At 50.8% G+C, this 20,769-nt stretch overlaps 1 protein-coding gene across 2 annotated transcripts in view; it reads left to right on the top strand.

Moving 5' to 3' along the window:
* Positions 1–20,510: 20,510 nt before the first annotated feature.
* The window catches only part of SRRM3 (serine/arginine repetitive matrix 3), a gene marked incomplete at both ends in the record, with an annotated part of 41,299 nt that continues 41,040 nt past the window's right edge, over positions 20,511–20,769 (top strand). For both annotated transcript variants that reach the window (XM_080704706.1, XM_080704705.1), the window contains one exon: positions 20,511–20,743. In XM_080704706.1, coding sequence (XP_080560832.1) covers positions 20,511–20,743 — 233 coding nt within the window. The remainder of the gene's footprint in view (positions 20,744–20,769) is intronic.

Here is a 20,769-nt window from a genome sequence, read left to right as displayed (position 1 = left end):
TCAAGGCCAGCATCAGCAACTTAGGTCCTCAGCAAATTAGTGAGACTCTATGTCAAAATAAAATAATAAGTTGGATGTGGTGGTGCGCACTTGCAATCCCAGTACATGGGAGGATGAGACAGGAAGATCACAGGTTCAAAGCCAGCCTTGACAACTTGGTAAGGCCCTCTGCAAACTAGTGACACCCTGTTTCCAAAAAAGAAAATCAGACTGTGGGTATAGCTTGGAGGTAGAATGTCTCTGAGTTCAATTCCCAGTACCAAAAATAAATAGGGCTGGGGGTGTATTTCAGAGGTAGAATTCCCCTGGTTCAATTCCCAGTACAAAAGAGGAAGGAAGGAAGGAAGGAAGGAAGGAAGGAAGGAAGGAAGGAAGGGAGTATACATGTGCTCTGAGTTAGTCTAACTTGGGAGAAAGGAAGACCCCCCCCAGGTAGGGGTAGGCACAAAGACAGGGTTGAGATGGAGGTGGGAATCCTGTCCTCATGCCCAACTCCAGCTAATAGCACAACCCTTGGTATCAACAAAGCTCCCAAGTTGGGGATGGATTTCAGGGAACAAGAGCAGCCTTCCCCAGCCAGGGCAGTAGAGGGGGATTCTGGGAGGGAGGGCTGCTGGGATGCTCAGCAAGTCCTGCTACTCAGCAGCCCTATTCCCCTCACTCTCTGGTCCTGGCTGAACCCAACCATCATTCTCCCAGAACATCTCTCTCCTCTGTCTCTTGAACGCTCCCTTCTACTCTCCCCTGCTCCTTGGACAGCCGAAAGCAGACATGATCATCCATTCATCCACCCATCCAACATATTCTCCACAGCTCCTCTGAGCATAAAAGCTCCACTCTGGCTGTCACCCGCCAGCCCTGTTCCAGACACTGGGTAAAGGGAGAAGCAGGGCGGTGCTGACGCCGGAGCAGTCCCCTGCACAGAGGAGCAGGGCTCATAAATGGGGAATGTTTCTGGATGGAATATTAGGTTACATGGGAGCATTCGAGAGTGGCCAGGGCTCTGGGGCAGAGAAGGGCTGTCTGCCTGGTTGACTTTGAAGCCAGCTACACAGATGGATCTCACCGAATGAGCACAGGTTTGCCAGAGGGGAAGGGCATTTCTGGCAGAGGGCATGGCAGGAGCAGAGATGTGGGGCAGGATGACGGGGCACCAAGTGCTTGGGGAATAGTGTAGCTGGAGAGTTGGGCCTGGGCTGAGGAGCCAAGGACCCAGCTGGAGAGGGAGATGCCATGGCCGGGGGTCTTGGTGCCAGGTAGGACTCTGTTTTCTTTTGTGAGAGGATACAGAACACAAGGAAGGTTCTCATCAGGTCAGCTCAGCTCAGGACAGAGCTGTTTCAAGAAGGTCACCCCCAAAGGGCGAGCGTGATTTGGACAGATGGAAAGAACAGGGGCCTGCGGTGTGTTTTCAGGACATAGGTCACAAGGCCTGGGGCCAATCTGGGACGCCCAGAACCACTATAGCCATGATCTGAAGGTAGAAAGTATCTGCCTGCATGTTTCTAGAACAGTGTCTGTGATAAACAGACTTCTAATATCCACCCCAAATGGCTGATTGAGGGTGTGGGCTTGGGCTCTGGAGGGCCACAGTTTTTAAAGCTCCCTGGTGATGGTATGTGCTAGAGCTGAGGACCAGCGCCTCATCGCCTTGCACATGCAGTGCCCTTTGCCTGAGACGCTTTTTTCCTTCTTCCTCTATCTCCTTGAACTTCAGGCTGCGCCCAGACACCTCGTGCCAAGCTCTCTCTGTGGGTTCGCAGGTGCCAGGGGGCTGCTTTGTGCTTGGCCCCCTTTATTCTCCATCTTCACTGTGGTTTGCTCCTCTGTCTCACGTGGCATTTCCCACAAGCCAGGCCATGCTGGATGTGTTCATGCACCTCGTCTTCACAGCATCCTATGAAGCAGGAGGTCACAGCCTGGGGAAACTGAGGCATGTCAAAGCTCACTGCATGGTCCACATCCCTCAGCTTAGAAGTGGTACAACCACGGGGCTGCACTGCTCTTGTCCGAGGGCAGGGACCCATGTCATTCATTGCTGCCGGTGTCCAGAGCAAGCACAGGGCTGGCGTCTAGGAGGTGCTGTTTCCTCCTCTGTAGGATGGGCTGACGACTCCCTCCCAGGCCTGCTCTGAAGCTTGGGGAAGACCATGGTCCTGGTGAGGTACTTGGTCTGAGGTGGGGTGGCAGCAGAGGCAGGGGCTCCCCTCTGGGATTTTAGGGTGGGACAGCTTCCCAGACAGAAGACCTCCTGGGCCTTTGCTGTGCTGAGATTCAACGTCTCCCACAGAAGACCCTCTCGACTGTGGCCAGGGTCCTGGGGAGGTCTTGTATCTGAGGATGAACTGGGTGGAGACTCAGAGAGGCCACTGCTACATGAGCAGCCCCCACTCCCAGGGAGACACTAGGGGTTCACCCTTTCATAGCGCAAGGAGGGCCTCCCTCCCACCCCCACCAACCGTTCCTGCCTCCCACCTGCGGTCCCTTAGGAACCATGGGTTATTGTCAATGATGTTGTGAATTAACTGCTTAATTAACTATTTAGGCTAATCAGATTAATTGACATTAATTGGTTACCATTTGTCAAGGACCCTGAAAAGCAGTGCCTCTCAGGGTTCAAGTGTGTGACTGGGGCTGGGGGGAGAGTAGGGGAGGAGCTGTTGTCACACTGTAGAGCTGGGCTGAGCAGGTGACCAGCAGGGGCAGGACCCAGGGCATGAGGGTTCTGCACAGGGACCCAGCACTTATGGCCCCTCTCAGGACTCCTTACCACTTCTTCTTCTCCTTCAGTTGCATAAAAAAGGGTATGTTAAGGACCAGGGGAAAGAGCAGAAAACTTTCCTGTGTCCCTAAGAGCTGTTAAGACCAGGGAGGGGGAAAGACCTTAAAATCCTAAACAAGCCATGATATAAGTAGGTCACCATGTAACAGCCTCTAGGACACAGCACACATATTCAGTCAAAAAAAAGAAAGAAAGAAAGAAAAAGATGAGCAGCATAGAGTAGATAAAATATGCAAAATATTAAGCTGTGTTAAAATGATCAGATTTGCATTATTTAGTCAATTACAGCCCCTCAAACCCACAGCACATTTTAATGCCTGTTTAAAAACACAACTTACAGTTTTAAATTATAGCACTTGAAACAACAACAAAAAAAGCTACTATGAAATGCATCCTACGTTTTAGGAGGAAAAAAAGCCAACCCATTCAAAAACGGGAGTGTGAATTTGTCTTCAAAGCTGTTCTCTCAAGATCAAATGGTTCCCACATCGAGTCTAATGCTGGGCTGGAAGTCAGGAGCCTTCAGTCCTGCCTCGACTTTTCCCCTGACCCCCTAGAGTCCGCTTCCCTCTCTGGGCCTCAGTTTCCTCTTTGGGGCTGGTGAATCCTCAGCCTGTCTTCTTAAAAGAGTGTTTACACAGAGCAGAGGGGGTGTGGATAGCCCGCACACTGGCAATGCATGCAAATGCGAGGAGAGAACAGGGGTCAGTTTTGGTGGGAGAGTCAAGCTCCTGACATGAGGGGGGAGCTTCCTGCTCCCCCAGAAGAAAGACAGGCTCCCAGCTGGGTGACAGAGACCTCTAACATGGAAAGAGAAGACATAGAGAAAGAGTGCAGGGTCTCTCTCTTCCCATTTACTGCCCTATCCTGCAGCCCCTGGGGGAGGAAGGACCGGGAGAGACTGGAGGCTGTTGCCTAGCAACGAGAGGCGCATCTGGATCGATGGGAAAGGCAGGCAATGCTCCAGCCCCCAGCCCAGCTCTCTCTTTGATCTCAGCCAGCCCAGCAGGAACCTGGGGGGGATGCCCAGGGCAGCCTGCTTGATTAGAGCTGAGTCAATAGAGGGAATTTTCCATAATGAGATTGTGTGGGCAGTGGAGGCAGATGCCCCTGGCTTCTTCTGGCCACCCTCCCTGATGGGTGGAAGGGGCCTGCCTGTCTGTCCAGCACCCACCCTTCCTGCTGACAGCTCCTAGGGGGAAGCATTGCCTCTCAAATTTGATCCTTCTCACTTTTAGACTGCCAGGGACTCAGAGCTCAGCCCTCCCCAGACACTATGGTACCCAGGCCCCTGACTTGGTCGAAGATGAGGGAAATTGAGACCCCAAGAGAAAAAGAGGTCTGGCCATACAGCCTCTAGCCCATCTTGCCTTCCTCAACCCAGCTCTCAGCTGTGAACTGCGAGGTGATCTCAGGAGGAAGAAAAGGAGGAGATGGGGAGCTAGGAGAACACATGGGCTCCTCTGATTTTATGGCAGGTCGACCCCAGAGGACAGCTTGGGAAGGTCCTCAGAGAACATGGAGACCTGTTCCAAGGCCCTCTGACTTGTGCCTCCCTGAGACAAAGATCACCACCTGCCAGTAGCCCACCCCACCAGTGACAGCTCAGCCACTAAACAGCTCTTTCTCAGGATAGGTCAAAGCTACTCTTTGGGGACATCCCCCACACCACCACCCCCAAGTCCCCACTCTAGCTCTGGCAGCCACTGGGGAGCTGCTCCGCAGCTGGAAGGAGACAGCCTCCCCAAAGGCCGTGAGGGCTCCGAGGGGGAACAGGGGGCTTCGAGGGCAGCTTGCCTTTGTTCCAGCAGAGCGAGGGGGAGGGAGGCTGAATTTTCACTTGCTTATTTGGTATCAGTACTGGCCTATGCAGTACTAATAATGGGTTGAATGGGCCTGTATTATTTTCAATAATCAATACTGCCTTTTTTGTTCTATTCCATTGTGTCTTAAAGACTGGAGGGCAGGGTCCCTACTGTCCTCTGTTGATGTAGCTAGTCTGAATGCCTAGTTTTGGGGGTTGTGTGTGTGTGTATGTGTGTGTGTGTGTGTGTGTGTGTGTGTGTGAGAGAGAGAGAGAGAGAGAGAGAGAGAGAGAGAGAGAGAGAGGGAGGGAGAGAGGGAGAGAGAGACTGGGGATTTAATCTAGGGGCATTCTACCTCAGAGATATACCCCCAGATCTATTTTTTTATTTTTATTTGGAAACAAGGTCTCACTGGGTTGATTAAAATCTCACTACTTGCTGAGGCTATCTTAGAACCTGCAATCCTCCTGTCTCAGTCTACCAAGTACTGGGATTACACGTGCACACCACCATGCCTGGCTGAGTCTGTCTCATTTATAAAGCCTTCTATGGCCTGTCCTGGGCTACAGTAATCTGCACTAGTATCCCCTGGGAGATTATATATATATATATATATGTACTCTGGATTGAACCCAGGGGCAAGGGGCATTCCAACTCTGCGTTACACCCCCAGCCCTATGTTTTTTTATTGTTTATTTTGAAACAGGATCTCACTAAGTTGCAGAGGGCCTCACTAGGCAGCTGAGGCTGGCCTCCTGTCTTAGCTTCCCAAATACCCGAATTACAAGCTTTTGCACCACCACACCTGGCTTCCCCTGGGCTATTTTGCCTGTACTGTGGTCCCCACCCAGATTTCTGCTCTGGGAATCTAACTTGGAGCCAAAAGGAACAGGGGCCCTAGACTGATGGGGCAGAAGCCTGGGTGCAAGACAAGTCCTTCCTGTGTGTTCAGAGACAGAGCATGTCAAGGAGATGACAGTATGGCTCACCAAATGTGAACACGTGCAGAATCTGGGCATACTGAGAGCAGGGACCAAAGACCTTTCCCATTAAAGTCCCTGGAGATGAGCCAGGCGCAGAGGCTCCCACCTGTAATCCCAGTATGTGGGAGGCTCAGACAGGAGGGTCACAGGTTCAAGGCCAGCTTAGCAACTTAGCGAAACCCTCAGCAACTTAGCAAAACTCTGTCTCAAATTTTAAAAAGAAATGATTAAGGGCTGAGGTATAGCTTGGAGGAAGAGTGCCCTTAGGTTCAATCCCTAGTACAATAAAAAAAAAAAAAGTCCTTGAAGATGACAGTGGTTGGTAAAATACTGGTAGTGAGCTATCCATTAGGGCAAACAGCGCAGGCTGGATTTCAACAGTCACAGATGGCTGCCAAGCCCTGTGAAGGCGGAGGCACCCCTACCCCAGGACATCCTTCCCATACAGGAGGTCAGGGAGGTCTCACAGTGGTGACCTTTGACTGGTCTTACAGGTTGAATGGAAGAGGAAGGATATTCCAGGCATGAGGAACAGGCCAGGCCAGCATGTTCCCGGGTCGAGCAGAATGCAGTGGGTAGGACAGGAGTTAGCCTGGGGCTGGACAGGTGGCCCAGAACCCACACACCAGCGAAGCTCCCTGGGCTTTCTCCTGTGCTCCGCTCGCCTGCCCTGCCTTGCCTGCTCTGGCTACCCCATCTTGGCTCTGGGCCCTTGGCCAGCTCCGCTGCCCCTATTCAACACGGTGGACTGAGGCTACCGGGGAAGGGCTCAGGCTAAGCCTTACCCAAGCATGGCTGGACCCAGCCCTAGGCTAGACAGAGCTGGGCAGGAGAGGGCCCACAGGGATGCAGCCAACGCGTGGTGCTGTCAGGCCAGCACCCACGCAGGCCAGGCTGCTGGCTGCTTTTGGAACCAGCTCCCCCTCCCCATCAGAGCCAGCCTCAGCCTGGGGGCTCTGGCCAAGTTCTTCCTCTGGCTCCAGCAAGGGTGCAGGAAGCTCCAGCTGCTGAATAATTGAAAAGAAGGCTTTCAGCACTCCTCCCTCCCCCAGCGGCGGCGGCAGCGCAGTGTCTTCTGGAGGGTTGGGTAACAAACAGCAGCGCCAGCACCTCCCCAGAGAGACTTCAAGGAGGCCAGGAGGAAGCTCTCTAGTAACCCTCTCACTGCCGGCTGCAGCCTCCTCCCAGGCCTCTCCTGCAGTCCTGTGCACAGAGACTGGTCTCAAATGGTTTATGTGGGCTGGTATCTATGAAAAGCGACCTTTTAAGCCTGCCCAGGTTTGAACTGATTTGGACTGGCACCATTTCTGCCTGATCTGATTTATACCTGAACTACATTCCTTACTGGTCAGACTCCTGCAGAGCACGGAGTGGTTTAGACTGGTTGGCATAGTTTATAGGTGACAATCACACTGAATACATAGGGCTTCTTGTGTACCATGGCACTGCACTGTACAGATAGGAATTCCTTTACTCCCCACGGTCATCCCAGGAAGGGTCACTTACAGTAAACCCATTTTGCCGATGAGGAAGCCAAACACAGAGGTTAATTCACTTACAGGCACGTAGGAAATGATCTGAACCCGGGTAGGTAGGGCTGGCCCTTCTGCTACTTGCTGATCTGCACAAATACGTCTTGGTCTATCCTTCAGGATTAGATCTCTCTCCAAAGGGCAGGGGCAACCCAACGTTACAGTACCAGGCTGCAAGACAGATCTTTCCAAAATGCAAATCTGACCCTGACCTCCCCAGCTGAATGCCATTCTCTGGCTCCCCGTTGCCTGCATAGCGTGGTCCTAGCTTTTCACCCTGATCCTGAAGGACCTGGTTGCCTGGCCCTCACTCCCCTCCTGGACCCCTGGGCTCAGATGCCCACAGCCAGGTACTCTCTTGTTGTTGTTGTGTTTTTTTTTTTTTTTTTTTTTTTTTTTGTGTGTGTGTGTATGGTTCTGGGGATGGAACCCAGGGGCACCCCCAGACCTATTTTTTATTCTTTATTTTGAAACAAGGTCTCACTGAGTTGCAAAGGGCCTCACTAAGTAGCTGAGGCTTTCCAGGAAGTGTGATCCTCCTGTCCCAGCCTCCCAGATGCTGGGATTACAAGCATGAGCCACCATCCATGCCTGGCTTTGTTTTTGGTTTTGGTACTGGGGATTGAATCCAAGGATAGTCTTTCTCTGAACTACACCCTCAGACCCTCCCTTTTATTTTTAAAACAGAGTCTCACTAAGTGCCTGAGGCTAGCTCCAAGCCTGTGGTCCTCCTGCCTCGGCCTCCCAAGTACTAGGATTATAGGGACGCACCATCACGCCAGGCTTGTACTTCCTTCCTTCTTCCCACATGCCCCCATGTTCTGCCAAGACAATTCTTCCTCCCCTTCTCTGTCCCCCCAACTCATACATATGCATCAAGACCTCTCTTCCAGGGAGACCATCCAACTATGCTCCTCCCATGCCACTCAGCTCAGCCTGATGCAACCCCGGCCCAGCATCATAAGCATCAGGGCTTCCCACACCCCACATTTACTGCTTGTCCTCGGGGAGGCAGAGGAGCCACTCAGGAAAGAGCTATTCCTTATGTGAGTGACCGAACCCTAGAGCCCATGGCGTGGCCCCCTCCCCAGCCCTTCCTCTTGGACAGGGAGCACAAGCAGTTCTCAGTTCATTTCACTGCTGCTCACAGGCTGCAAGTCTGGAGGAGGAACCCCAGGGCACGGCGGGGTCAGCAGGAGTGTGCTCCAGGGAGCACATCAGGTCTAGGGTGGAGCCTGTCTTCAGTGCCAGGGATTGGGGAGGGGGAGGGACCCACCTGGATTCCTTGGCCACAATGGAGATGGCTTTTATATTTCAGCATGATAAAATACCTTGACAACCCGTTGTCACAGTTTCTGTATTTTTTTTAACCAAGACTCAGACTTAGTTTCATAACCTAAGTTCCCAGTTCCATGTGTGTTTGTCAGTTTGGTCACGTTTCTGACAGTTACAAAGAATCTTTTTTTCTCCAGAAAATGCAGGAGGCATCTCCCTGCCCACCCCTTCTCCCCACACTGGGCTTTTTCTTGGGAAGGTCTCATCCTGTATTTCAAGTTGTCACCTTCACAGGAATGAAGGCGTCACATTCCACTCTGGCCTCTTGGTCCCAAGACCCTGACATGCCCCTGGCCTTGGCTTGTGTACAGGTCCTGCCTAGGTACTCCATTCCTTGCCTGGACAAGACTCGCCTTTCAAAGGGCCATTCTGGGGAGTGGAATCTAGGAATTGAACTCAGGAACATTCTATTTCTGAGCTACATCCCCAGGACTTTTTATTTTTTATTTTGAAACAGGGTCCCCCTCAGTTGCTGAGGCTCTTCCTAAGTGGCTAAAACTGGTCACTACCCTGAAATCCTCCTATCTCAACCTTCCAAGTTCTGGGATTTACAGATGTGTACCACCTGGCTAAAGGGCCATTTCAAACATCACCCTTTGCAAGCCTTCCCTGACCATCCTTTACAGACGTAGATCCTCTCTGGTCTCTTTTCCTTTCCTTTTCTCCTCTTCTTTCTCCTTCCTACCTTTCCCCCCTCTCCCTTCTTTCCTTCTTTCTCTCTTTATTTTTCTTTCTTTTTTGTAGTATCAGGGGTTGAAACCAGTTTTACTAGTGGCAGTCTACCATTGGGCTATATTCCTAGCCCATTTATTTATTTATTTTGCTATAGGGTGTCATTAAATTGCTGAAGCTGGCCTTGAACTTGCAATCCTCCTCCCTCAACCTCTTAGGTAGCTAGAATTACAGGCATCTGCCCCCCTGCCCAGCTCTGGTCTCTTTTTTGTTCCCCAGCCCTGGATGGGTGGGGGCAGGGAGTGGTAGCAGGATAGGTTTGTTAGTGAAAAGAAGAATAAATAAATGATCCTACCAAGCTCCAAGGTAGGGAGTATTTTCTCATTTAATAGATGAGAAAACTGGAAGCTTAATGACTTCCCCCAATGACAGAGGCAGAATTCAAGCTAGTCTTCTGACTCCAAATACACTGCTTCTTATCCAATTCTCTCCTGCCCTGGATCTAGTAGGAGACAACAGAAGGACTTAGTATCAAGAAGGTGGTTGCCAGCTGGGCATGGTGGCACATGCCCAGTATTTGGGAGGCCGAGACAGGAGGATTGCAGGTTCAAAGACAGCTTCAGCAATTTAGCAAGGTTCTCAGCAACCTAGCAAGACCCTGTTTCAAAATAAGAAATAAAATTGGGATAGGGGTATAGCTTGAAGGTAGAATGCCTCTGGGTTCAATTCCTGGTACCAAGGCGGGGAAAAAGAAAAGAAAAAGAAGAAGGTGGTTGCTGAGCATGGTGGCACATGCTTACAATCCCAATATTTGGGAGGCTGAGATAAGAGGAGCACAGGTTCAAAGCCAGTCTGGGCAACTTAGTGAGACCCTATTTCACAATAATAAATACAAAGCCGGGCATGGTGGCGCACGCTTGTAATCTCAGCACTTGGGAGGCTGAGACAGGAGGATCACACTGGTTTGAAGCCAGCCTCAGCTACTTAGTGAGGCTCTCAGCAACTTAGTGAGACCCTCTTTCCAAATAAGGTATAAGATAGGTCTAGGAGTGTAGCCCAGAGGTAGAACATCCCTGGGTTCAGTATCCAACACTACTACCCTGTATGACCAGACAACTTTCTTGGAGACACAGGAACCTGTATATTTGAGGGTGCAAAGGCCCCAACTGATGCTATTACTGGAGAGGTAGGTCTCCGGCAGGCAGGGCAGGGAAAGGGGCCCCTAGGGGGATGCGTGCTGCCACCTGGGGCAAGAAAGGCTCCTGAGCCCCAAGAACAAAGGAGGCCTCAGTGGTTATGAAGTAAGTGCTGTCCGCGGTGCTGAAGTCCTGAGGGGCTGCTGCCCAAGAGGAAAGGGGAGGAGTTCGCAGAGGCCAGCAGCAGGGGGAGTGAACCCCACCCAGGTCATGTCAGCAAGTTCCTCCCAATGATGCTTACCCACAGACCTAGGTTGGCCTTGCTCTCTCCCCACTCAGCAACTTTGATCACTTTGGGGTTTTAGGCTCCTGATCTGTGATGATGCCCAAATCATGCCCAGATCTCAGACTCCAGAATCAGACTCATAATTGAAGGCTTCCTAGACATCTCCACCTGATGTCCAGGGTATCCTCACACCCACCACATTCAAAACAAGACACAAGAGCCAGGCATGGTGGTGCACGCTTGTAATCCCAGCATTCGGGAGGCTGAGACCTGGAGGATCGCGGTTCGCGGACAGCCTCAGCTACTTAGTGAGGCCCTCTGCAACTCAGTGAGTCCCTGTTTCAAAATAAAGAATAAAAAATAGGGCAGGGGGTGTATCTCGGAGGTCAAATTCCCCTGGGTTCCATCCCCAGACCCGAAAAAAAAAAAAAAAAAAAAACAAGACACAACACTGACGTCTGATAGCAATGACCACCAGAAGTGTTTCTGAGACACTCGTTGCTTACCAGAGACTGGGGTCACACTTCATATGCAGCTATCCTCTACCACAAACCTATAGGCAATATACAACTATTAGTTACTTTTTTACAGGTAAGAAAACTAAAGCACAGCCAGGCTTGGTGGCATCACTTGTAATCCCAGAACTCAGGAGGCTGAGACAGGAGGACCATGGGTTCACGGCCAGCCTCAGCTATTTAGTGAGGCCCTCTGCAACTTAGTGAGACACTGTTTCAAAATAAAGAATAAAAAATAGGGTTGGGGTAGAATTCCTCTGGGTTTAATCCCTAGTACAAGAAGGAAGTGGGGAGGAGGAGAAAACCAAACCAAAGTACAGGAAGATGCAGTGGTGCACACCTATAATGCCAGTGATTCAGGAGGATAGCAAGTTTGAGGCCAGCCTCAGCTGCTTAGTAAGATCCTTACTCAAAATAAAAAAATAAAAAGGGTTGGAAATGTATCCCACTGACAGAGCACCCCTGAGTTCAATCCCCAATAAATAAATAAGTAAATAAATAAATGAAAGAAGAAAAAACACTGGGTACCGTGGTGCATAGCTGTAATACCAGTACTTGGGTAGCTGAAACAGATGGATCACAGGTTTGGTACCAGCATCAGAGACTTAGCAAGACCCTGGTTCAAAATAAAAAGAGCTGGGAGTGTAACTCAGAGATAGAACGTCCCTGGGTTCAATACCCAGTAAGACAAAATTTAAAAATAAAAGGGAAGGGAAAAAACCGAGGCACAGAGAGTTCAAGTCATGTGCTCAAGATACCTAGCTCATGAATTTCCAAAGAGCATAAGCCTGTCTCCCCTGTAAGTCGCTGGTCTCTAGAGCAGGGTTGCATCTCCCCCTCAGACCCATCTGTGTCCGCTGCTCACTGTAGCCTGCTCCCTCTCCCCAGACCCTCTCCCCAGACCTGGCCAGAGCACTACTGTCCTGAGCATCTTCCCCCTCTGAGCTCCAAGGGGAGTGGTGACCTTATTAGCTGAAAGTGCTCGGTGCCTGTCAGCAGCTGAGCCTGTGGAACCTGCCATACAGATGGGCTCTTTCGCCTTCCATGAATCACCAGCAGGGCTACACTTGCGAATACCAGCATAGAGTTGGTAGCCCATTCTGTTCATGGCTAGCCTGCTCAGGAGATCCAGACTTAGACCCGTGGGTGGGAAGCAAGCCCAAGAACCTACCCACCATGCCCCTTTAACCATTTCATAGCTAGAAGAAGAGGGGGTGCTCCACTGTGGCCAGACATTAAAGCAGAGCTTCATGATAATCTGCACATGGATCCGGCTGGTTCTAGTATTTGATCTTGCCCTTGGCACCTGATCCAGCCTCAGCTGTGCCCCAGGGGTGACAGGTGTGGCTCTGGCCCCTGGCTACATCCAGCAGGGAGGGGTAGGCAAAAGGATTGGTGGTGTGCAAATGGAGTTAGTATTACCCAGACTTCCAAGGTAGGAAAAGACTTATGGGGGCTTTGAGTCTAGCCCCCTCATTGTCTGATGGGTAAATGAGGGTCCAGAGAGGGGAAAGGACTTTCTCAGGGTCCCACAGCCAATCAGCATTAGAAAAAAGACTTTCTGTTTGATGCTGTGCCTCCAAAGCAATGCAGGGTAAATCTAGGTTCCCAAGAACCTAGAAAAGAGTAAGTTAGGGTGATGTCTCTAGATTCCATGTCTGCCATCTTGACCCCACCAATTCCTCCCCGAAACACATCCCAAGTTTGCCCTCCATGTTATTCATCAGAGTAAATGGCTGCACCATCTAGCTGGTCACCCAAGCTGCAACCCAGTGTCATCAAGACCTCTCCCTAAGGATTGCAGGTTCAAGGCCAGCATCAATAACTTAGAGATGCCCTCAGCAACTTAGAGACACCCTGTTTCAAAATAAAAAATGAAAGCCAGGCATAATGGCACACACTTGTAATCCTCACTTTTCACTTCCTGCCCCCACCAACCAGAAAGGGCTACGGACACTTCTTACGTTTTCTTTGACCAGACTACACTGCTGTTTTCAGGGGACCAGGATTGGGTCCTGCTCATCTCCCAATCCCCAGCCTTCAACAGATCCAGAGGAGACACTGATTTGAGTATTATTTGTTGAATGATAGAGTAATGTATTGCCTATTTCCTATTTGAATGGGGAGCTCACTCATCCTGGGATGAACTGCTTGGCTTTCAAGAGTTTGGGCTGCTGAGTGTAGTGGTGCAAGCTCGTAATCCTAGTACTTGGGAGGATGAGACAGAAGGATTGCAGGTTCAAAGCCAGCCTTAGCAGCTTAGTGAGGCTCTCAGCAACTTAGTCAGACCCTGTTTCTAAATAAAAAAATATAAAATAGGTCTGGAAGTGTAGCTCAGAGGCAGAAGGCCCCTAGGTTTCATCCCCATTACAACAATAAATAAATAAATAAATAAATAAATAAATAAATAATAGAGCTTGAGGGGGGTTTTTTTGGTGTTTGTTTTTGTAATACTGAGGATGGAACCCATGGGCCTCCTACGCCTGGGTTATACTCCCAGACCTTTTTTTTTTTTTGGTGGGTCTGGGGATGGAACCCAGAGGCCTTTGACCTCCGAGCTACACCCCCTGCCCAATTCTTTATTCTTTATTTTGAAACAGGGTCTCACTGAGTTGCGGAGGGCCTCACTAAGTAGCTGAGGCTGTCCGTAAACCACGATCCTCGGGTCTCAGCCTCCCAAATGCTAGGATTACAAGTGTGCACCACCAAGCCCGGCCTTATTTTTTTATATTTTATTTGGAAACAGGATCTCACTAGGTTGCTGACAGCCTCACTACCTAACTGAGGCTGAATTCAAACCTGCACGATCCTCCTGTCTCAGTCTCCCAAGTATTGGGATTACAAGCGTGCGCCACCACGCCCGGCTTGGGTTGGTTTTTTGTATTTGTTTTGTTTTTGATACTGAGGATTGAACCTAGAGTCATTCTATCTCTGAGCTATACCCCAGCCCTTTTGTATTTTTTGTTTGGAAATAAGGTCTTGCTAGGTTACTGAGAGTCTTGATAAGTTGCTGAGGTCCTCCTGTCCCAGCCTCCCAAGTACTGGGATTAAAGGTATGCACCATTGCACCCACCCCTCCTAGCTTGGGTTGTTTTTTTAAAACAAAAAACATATTCTCCAACTGAGCTGAAGTTGACACTAGATGACCTCCCTGCAAGAGTCCTGTCTTTGTCTTCTGGAGCCACCCAGGATGGCTAAGACTTTGCTCTTCTTAGTGTGATCCAGGAACCACTGGCACTGGTGTCACTTGAGGACTTGTTAGAAATGCAAATTGTTTAGCCGGGGAGAACCTGCATGAGCCCTGTGTATGATCCTTCTGTCCAGTACTTAGGAGGCTGGGATAGAAGGATCGCGCAGGTTCAAAACCAGCCTCAGCTACTGAGTGAGGCTCTCAGCAACTTAATGAGATTCTGTTTCCAAATAAAATATAAAATAGGTCTGGGAGTGTAGCCCAGAGGTAGAAGGCCCCTGGATTCCATCCCCAGTACCACACACACAAAAGAAAAGAAAAGAAAAGAAAAGAAAAGAAAAGAAAAGAGATGCAAATTGTCAAGCCCCACCTCAGAGCTTCTGAATCTGAAACTCTGGGAGTGGGGGCCAGCAATCTGTACATGATCAGATGATTCTGATATCCAGTAAATTTTAAGAAGGCTGCTCTAGAAAACTGCATGCCAATTCCTGGCCAATAGATGCTGCATCAGAATTACCTGAGGAACCTTTATAGTCTACTCACAGAGTTTGATTCAGGAGATCTGAGGTGCCTTGCAGATTGATCGACAGATAAACTATAGGACACCCAATTACATTTGAATTTCAGATAAACAATGAATAATTTTTTAGAAGTACATCCCAAATATGAAATTCAAATTTCATTTAACTAGGCATCCTGTGTTTTTATTTGCCAAATCTGGCAACGCTAGCTGGAGATCTCTACTTCTAACAAACTTAGCAGAAGTTTCAGCCAGGTCTGACCTAAATATTCTACCATCCTTCAAACATTTGAAGATGGGATTATGCCTACCTGCATATTGCTCTCAGCGCCCCTTTGCAGGCACCGTATTTTTGTTGATGTAGCTGAAGATAACATGCACTTCTGGCAGCCACATCATGATATTGATTCAAATTAAGTCTGTGATCATTGAAAGCCCGTAAATCCTTCCTAAATATACGACTGCTAAGCTATGTCTACTCCCTTCCCATTTTGGAAAGTTAGTCTGGGACCCAGCTTTGGCACGTGGCATTCCTCACTATCCTTCTCCACCTTTTTAGATTCTTTCCATTTTTCCCCTTCTGCTGGGTCTATATTTGTGAGCCTCCAGATTGTGTCCTCAGTGAATCTGATCTTGAGGCTATTAATGTTCCCTCCAGTCCATGGCGAGCATACTGAGTCAGACGCAGCGGGGACAGAGCCCCGTGGTCCTGCACTAAACACCGGCGGCACCTGATATGACATTGACCCACTAATCGACTACTTTGGAGTATAGATCAGTCAGTCAATCAATTTCAACGGGACAGAATGCAGGCTAAGTATCTCTTATCCAAAATACCTGGAACCAGAAGTATTTTAGAATTCAAATTTGTTCAGATTTGGGGATATTTGCATATGCAGCATGAGGTGTCTTGGGGATGAGACCAACCTCTTAAACATGAAATTTATTTATATATACCATATACACATAGCCTGAAGGTAATTTTACATAATTTTTCACTGCCCTGGGGTTTTTTTTTTTTTTTTTTGGTGCATGTTGGGGGGGAGGCACTGGGGATTGAACCCAAGGACCTCTGAGATACACCCCTAATCCCATTTATTTATTTATTTTTATTTTGAAACAGGATTTCACTAGGTTGAAAGGATCATACGTGATCCTCCTGTCTCAGCCTCCCGAATGCTGGGATTATAAGCGTGTGCCGCCACGCCCGGCTTGCCTTTATGTTTTGACTACAACCCATTACATGAAGTCAGGTATAGTATTTTCCACTTGTGGAGTCGTTTTGAAGCATTTTTATTTTTGGATATTTATTTATTGTGGTACTGGGGGTGGAACCCAGAGGCCTTTTACCTTTGGACTACACTTCCAGACCTATTTTAATTTTTATTTGGAAGCAGGGTCTCACTAAGTTGCTGAGAGCATAAGTTGCTAAGGCTGGCTTCAAACTTGCAATCCTCCTGTCAGCCTCCCAAGTACTGGCCACCATGCCTGGTGATTTTTTGATTTTTTAGACAAAGAATTCTCAGTCTGTATCAGCACCCACTAGCACAGTGTCCTTTTCTCCTGCTATATCTCCAGCCCTTTTTATTCTTTATTATTTTATTTTAAAACAGAGTCTTGCTAAATTGCTGGGGGTCTTGCTAAGTTGCTGAGGCCAGCCTCAAATCTGTGATCCTCCTGTCTCAGCCTCCTAAGTACTGGGATTTCAGGCATGCACCACTATACCCAGCTTCACAATGACTTTGCTACAGATAATGTCAGCTGCCTCAGAGATATCCTGTGCCTGCAGAGATCCTCTAATTGTCCAGACCAGCACTAGCACTCTGACTTGGCAGTTAGCCTGGTGTGAAATGTCCCATTCTTAGGGGCTCAGCCCCTCCTTTGGGGGTCATCCTTTGAGCGACCTACCTCACATCCCTGCCTGGGGCCTCTGCAGTGTACCAGGTGAAGTTGGTGGAATCTGCCATCTGTCCTAGTGAGAATCCGAGTGTGCCTGCCCCCTCTGCCCTCATACTGCTCCCCTCGATCCTCAATCACCGCTGCAGAGATTACCCTCAGCAACCTAGCGGTGTCACCGGGCATTCTCCTAGGGCTGAGGAGAGAGTCTCCAGGTTTGGAGATCTGTAAGCATTCCAGACAACTCTGGCTAGGAGTTCCTTCCTGCTCCCCAGGAGCTCTGGCCAAGTTCCAGCACAGGCTCAGGCAGAAGACATGCAGAGCCTGTCTCAAGGGCTGGAGGCCATGCGCTTCCTCCACACTGACCGTCGGGGGAGGCTCAGAGGAGCTGGAAGGAAGCAATGTCCCTTGCACTTGAGGGGCTCACAGTCAGGAAGGAGCGAGGTGCATATAAACTGAGCCTCAAGATCTACCTAAAGGTCCTGGCAGAGATGTGGACAAAAGCCACAGGGGAGAACAAGAGGGGATGACTCAAACTTCCTGGAAGAGAGGAAGACTTCCCAGAGGAAGTGACATTTGGGCTGGGCTCTGAAGAATGAGTCGAAGCTCCCTTGGTGGAGAAAAAAAATTCCAGCCGTGAGGAACTGCTGGGCCAAAGGCATAAAGGAGGAGCGTGGGTGTGTGTTGGGGAATGATGGCCGAGGCTAGGTGTGTAGGGATGAAGTTTCAGGCTGGGGGCATGGCTCAGTGGGAGAGCACTTGCCTGGCATGAATGCTAGAGGCCCTGTGTGTGTGTGTGTTTGTGTGTGTGTGTGTGTGTTTGTGTGTGTGTTTGTGTGTGTGTTTGTGTGTGTGTGTGTGTGTGTGTGTGTGTGTGTGTGTGTGTGGTACTGGGGGTGAAACCCAGGAGCTTTTCTACCTCCGGGCTACACTTCCAGACCTATTTTATACTTTATTTGGAAACAAGGTCTCACTCAGTTGCTGAGAGCTTCACTCGGTAGCTGAGGCTGGCTTCAAACCTGTACCTCCAACCTCCTGTCTCAGCCTCCCAAGCGCTGGGATTACAGGCCTGCGCCACCACCCCTGGCTGAGGCCCTGGGTTTGATCACCAGCACTTTCCATAAAAAGAGCAAGGGGTGAAGTTTTGAGATAGCAGAAGTTGCGAGACAGCAGTGGGCGGACAGTGAAGGGTCCCCAGGCCGTATTTCTCCATGTGTTTCTCCCTCCTGCCTCCTTCTGCAATGGTCTTTGACTTGTTCGGCTCATGTGCATTGAGCTCTGCAGGTTCTAGGCACTGGCTGGGGACGAGGAGTTGAAAATTAAACCAGCCCCAGCCCAGACAAAGCCAGAGCCGAGAACCCTCAGTGACGGCAGCGAGGGCAGGAGGTCTGGGGTGGCACCAGCCAGAGGGGTGAGGACAGGCTTCTGGAAGGTGATGACAGCCAGGAGCAGTGACTTTGAGGACAGCTAGGAGTCAGGTGACGAGTACCCTGGGAGAGGGAGCAGCAGTGACCAGTGTGGAGACACAGAGGTGGACGATGAGTGTGGGGGGCACGAGGCTGGACCGGGAGGCAGGGCCATCCCACAACTCTAAGTGGCGGTGGCATGAAGTCCCTGGAGGATGACACTGCCTGGCACATGCCTGAACTGACCCGCCAGGCTGCCGATGGAGGGTGGAGGTCTGCGCAGGGAGGCTGGGCCGGGTGCTGAGGTAGCAGATCAGAGGAGGCACCTGGATTGAGATGGCTGAGAGGACACAGACACAGGAGCCCTGGTGAGGAGAGAGGACGAAGGACAAAACTCGATGACGAGCAAGTTGCGGAGGTGAGGGGATGGCAAGGCAAGGAGGTCTCCGATCTCTCCTCCTGTCCCTGATTCAGCTCACTAAGACCTGGAGGGATCACACATCAGCCAGGCACTGTGGCCGAGGCATGGCACGTGGCATCAGGGCTCCCAGAGCTGGTTTTGTTATTGCTTCTGTTTGGTTTTTTTTGTTTGCCTTTGGTACTGGGGATGGAACCCAGGAGCATTCCACCTCTGAGCCACACTCCTAGCACCCCCCCCTTTTTTTTTTCAAAACAGGGTCTCACTGGGCGTGGTGGTGCACACTTATAATCCCCACGCTAGGGAGGTGGAGACAGGAGGATCGTGCAGGTTCGAAGCTGCACCGGCTTAAGAGACCCTGTTTCCAAATAAAAAAGTATAAAAATAGGTCTGGGAGTGTAGCCCAGAGGTAGAAGGGTTTCCAGGAACCCCAGTACCACCAAAAAAAAACAAAAAAACAAAAACAGGGTCTCCCTAAATTGCAGGGACTGGCCTTGAACTTGTGACCCTCCTCTCTCATCCTCCCAAATCCTAGGATTACAAGTGCACAACACTGTGCCCAGCCATCCCAGAGCTGTTTAAGAAAATGGTGCTTGTGGGGTATCTTAGAACAAGCCCAGGTGGAACTGGGGTGCAGGGTTGGTCTGGGTGTGACAGAGGCAGGAAGCCGACAGGGTTTGGGGCTGGAGGAATAAATAGCTTTGGCCTATAAGCCCCAGGCACTCCCCTCTCTGAGGAGTCTGGGTGATTCTCCAAAGCGCAGGTGGGGACCAGAGGCTCAGAGAGGAGCAATGACATTCCTGGGGTCACAGGGCAAGGAGTGGAGAAGCCAGGCCTAGGCCCCGCGGGAGGACATGTGAGAAGAGCTTATGTCCTCTCGGCTGCTGTCACGCTGTCCCCTCTGGAGCCTCTTGCGTCCCCTCTCTACCTTCTAGTTTCTGTGTCTCTGAACATCCCCACCCAGCACGCTGAGGCCAGTGAGGGGAGGGCGTGTTGTGGGGAGGGTTCCTGGGAAGGCCCCATCCAGAGGTCCAGGAATGCCCAATCCCATGGCCTTCTCCTTTCCTCCTCCTCTTCCTTCCTTCCCTCCCATCCCACTCCCTGGGAATGAGGCCTCCCTGTTGCTTAGCAACTAGCAGAGCCTTGGAGAAAGGAAATGGAAATAGCTGAGGAGGTGCCTCCCCCCCTTCCTGTTAAGATAGAGGTCCTTGGTGTGTGTGTGTGTGTGTGTGTGTGTGTGTGTGTGTGTGTGTGTGTGTTCATTCTACTTTGGCCCTAACCCGAGCCAGGCCCACGAAGTCAGGACTTCTCTTCTCCAAACCATGCTGATCCACACCACATCCTGAACCTAGAAGGGCACAGGGCTGCTTCAAACATCAGTATCAATGTCATCTTTGGCCACGTCATTAGAAACGGTGTCTCAGAACAAAGGAGGGACAGGCCTATGGCCTTCATCTGGGTTAGATCCCCACCTGGAATGTGGGCTTTGGAGCAGATACCCTGATCACAGTGGGAACAGAAAAGTCTGTCTGAGACCTCACTGGACAGGGCCAGGACAGTGGGCTGGGATGTGTGTGGATGTTCTAAGCAGAGCCCGATAGAAAACAGTAAGTAAAACTAACAGTCAGGTGGCCCTATTGAGTGGGGAGTTTGTGGGGAGTGCCGCTGTGCCCTGAGAATCCAGGCAGGGTAAAACAGGTGTCCTAGGTGGTTGCCAAGTCGCTGGAGATGAAATGAGTCCAAGCCAATGGCCATCTAGCCAGTCTGCATCCACCCACGTTCAGATGGGGAAAGCCCAGTGTCCAGTCCCACCCATCCCCTGAGATGTGACCCAATGGCGCACCCTGTTATCTCGCCCCGGTTCTGCAGCCCACGAGAAAGCGGATTAGAGCCATGAGCGGGCCTTTCAATCTCCGGGATTAACTCGCCCACGAGGGGGCTTAGCAAGTAGTCAGGAAGTGACCATCCCGCCTCGGGTCTGTGTCTGTCCCGCAGGGCCGACAGCAGAGGCCAGCGGCTCCGGGCCCAGCCGCAATGGCCTCCACGGTGAACAACGGAGCAGCCAGCATGCCTTCCCCGCCCGACGCCGCCAACGGCTTCCCGCAGCCCGGCGCCTCGTCCGGGACCTGGCCGCGGGCGGAGGAGGAGCTGCGCGCGGCGGAGCCGGGCATGGTGAAACGCGCGCACCGCGAGATCCTGGACCACGAGCGCAAGCGGCGCGTGGAGCTCAAGTGCATGGAGCTGCAGGAGATGATGGAGGAGCAGGGGTGAGCCGGGGGCGTGGCCACTGTGG

Source organism: Muscardinus avellanarius (assembly GCF_963383645.1).
Source record: "Muscardinus avellanarius genome assembly, chromosome: 10".
Taxonomy (NCBI): domain Eukaryota; kingdom Metazoa; phylum Chordata; class Mammalia; order Rodentia; family Gliridae; genus Muscardinus; species Muscardinus avellanarius.
Note: the sequence above shows the minus strand (reverse complement) of the source record. Positions and strands in the feature narration are given on the sequence as shown.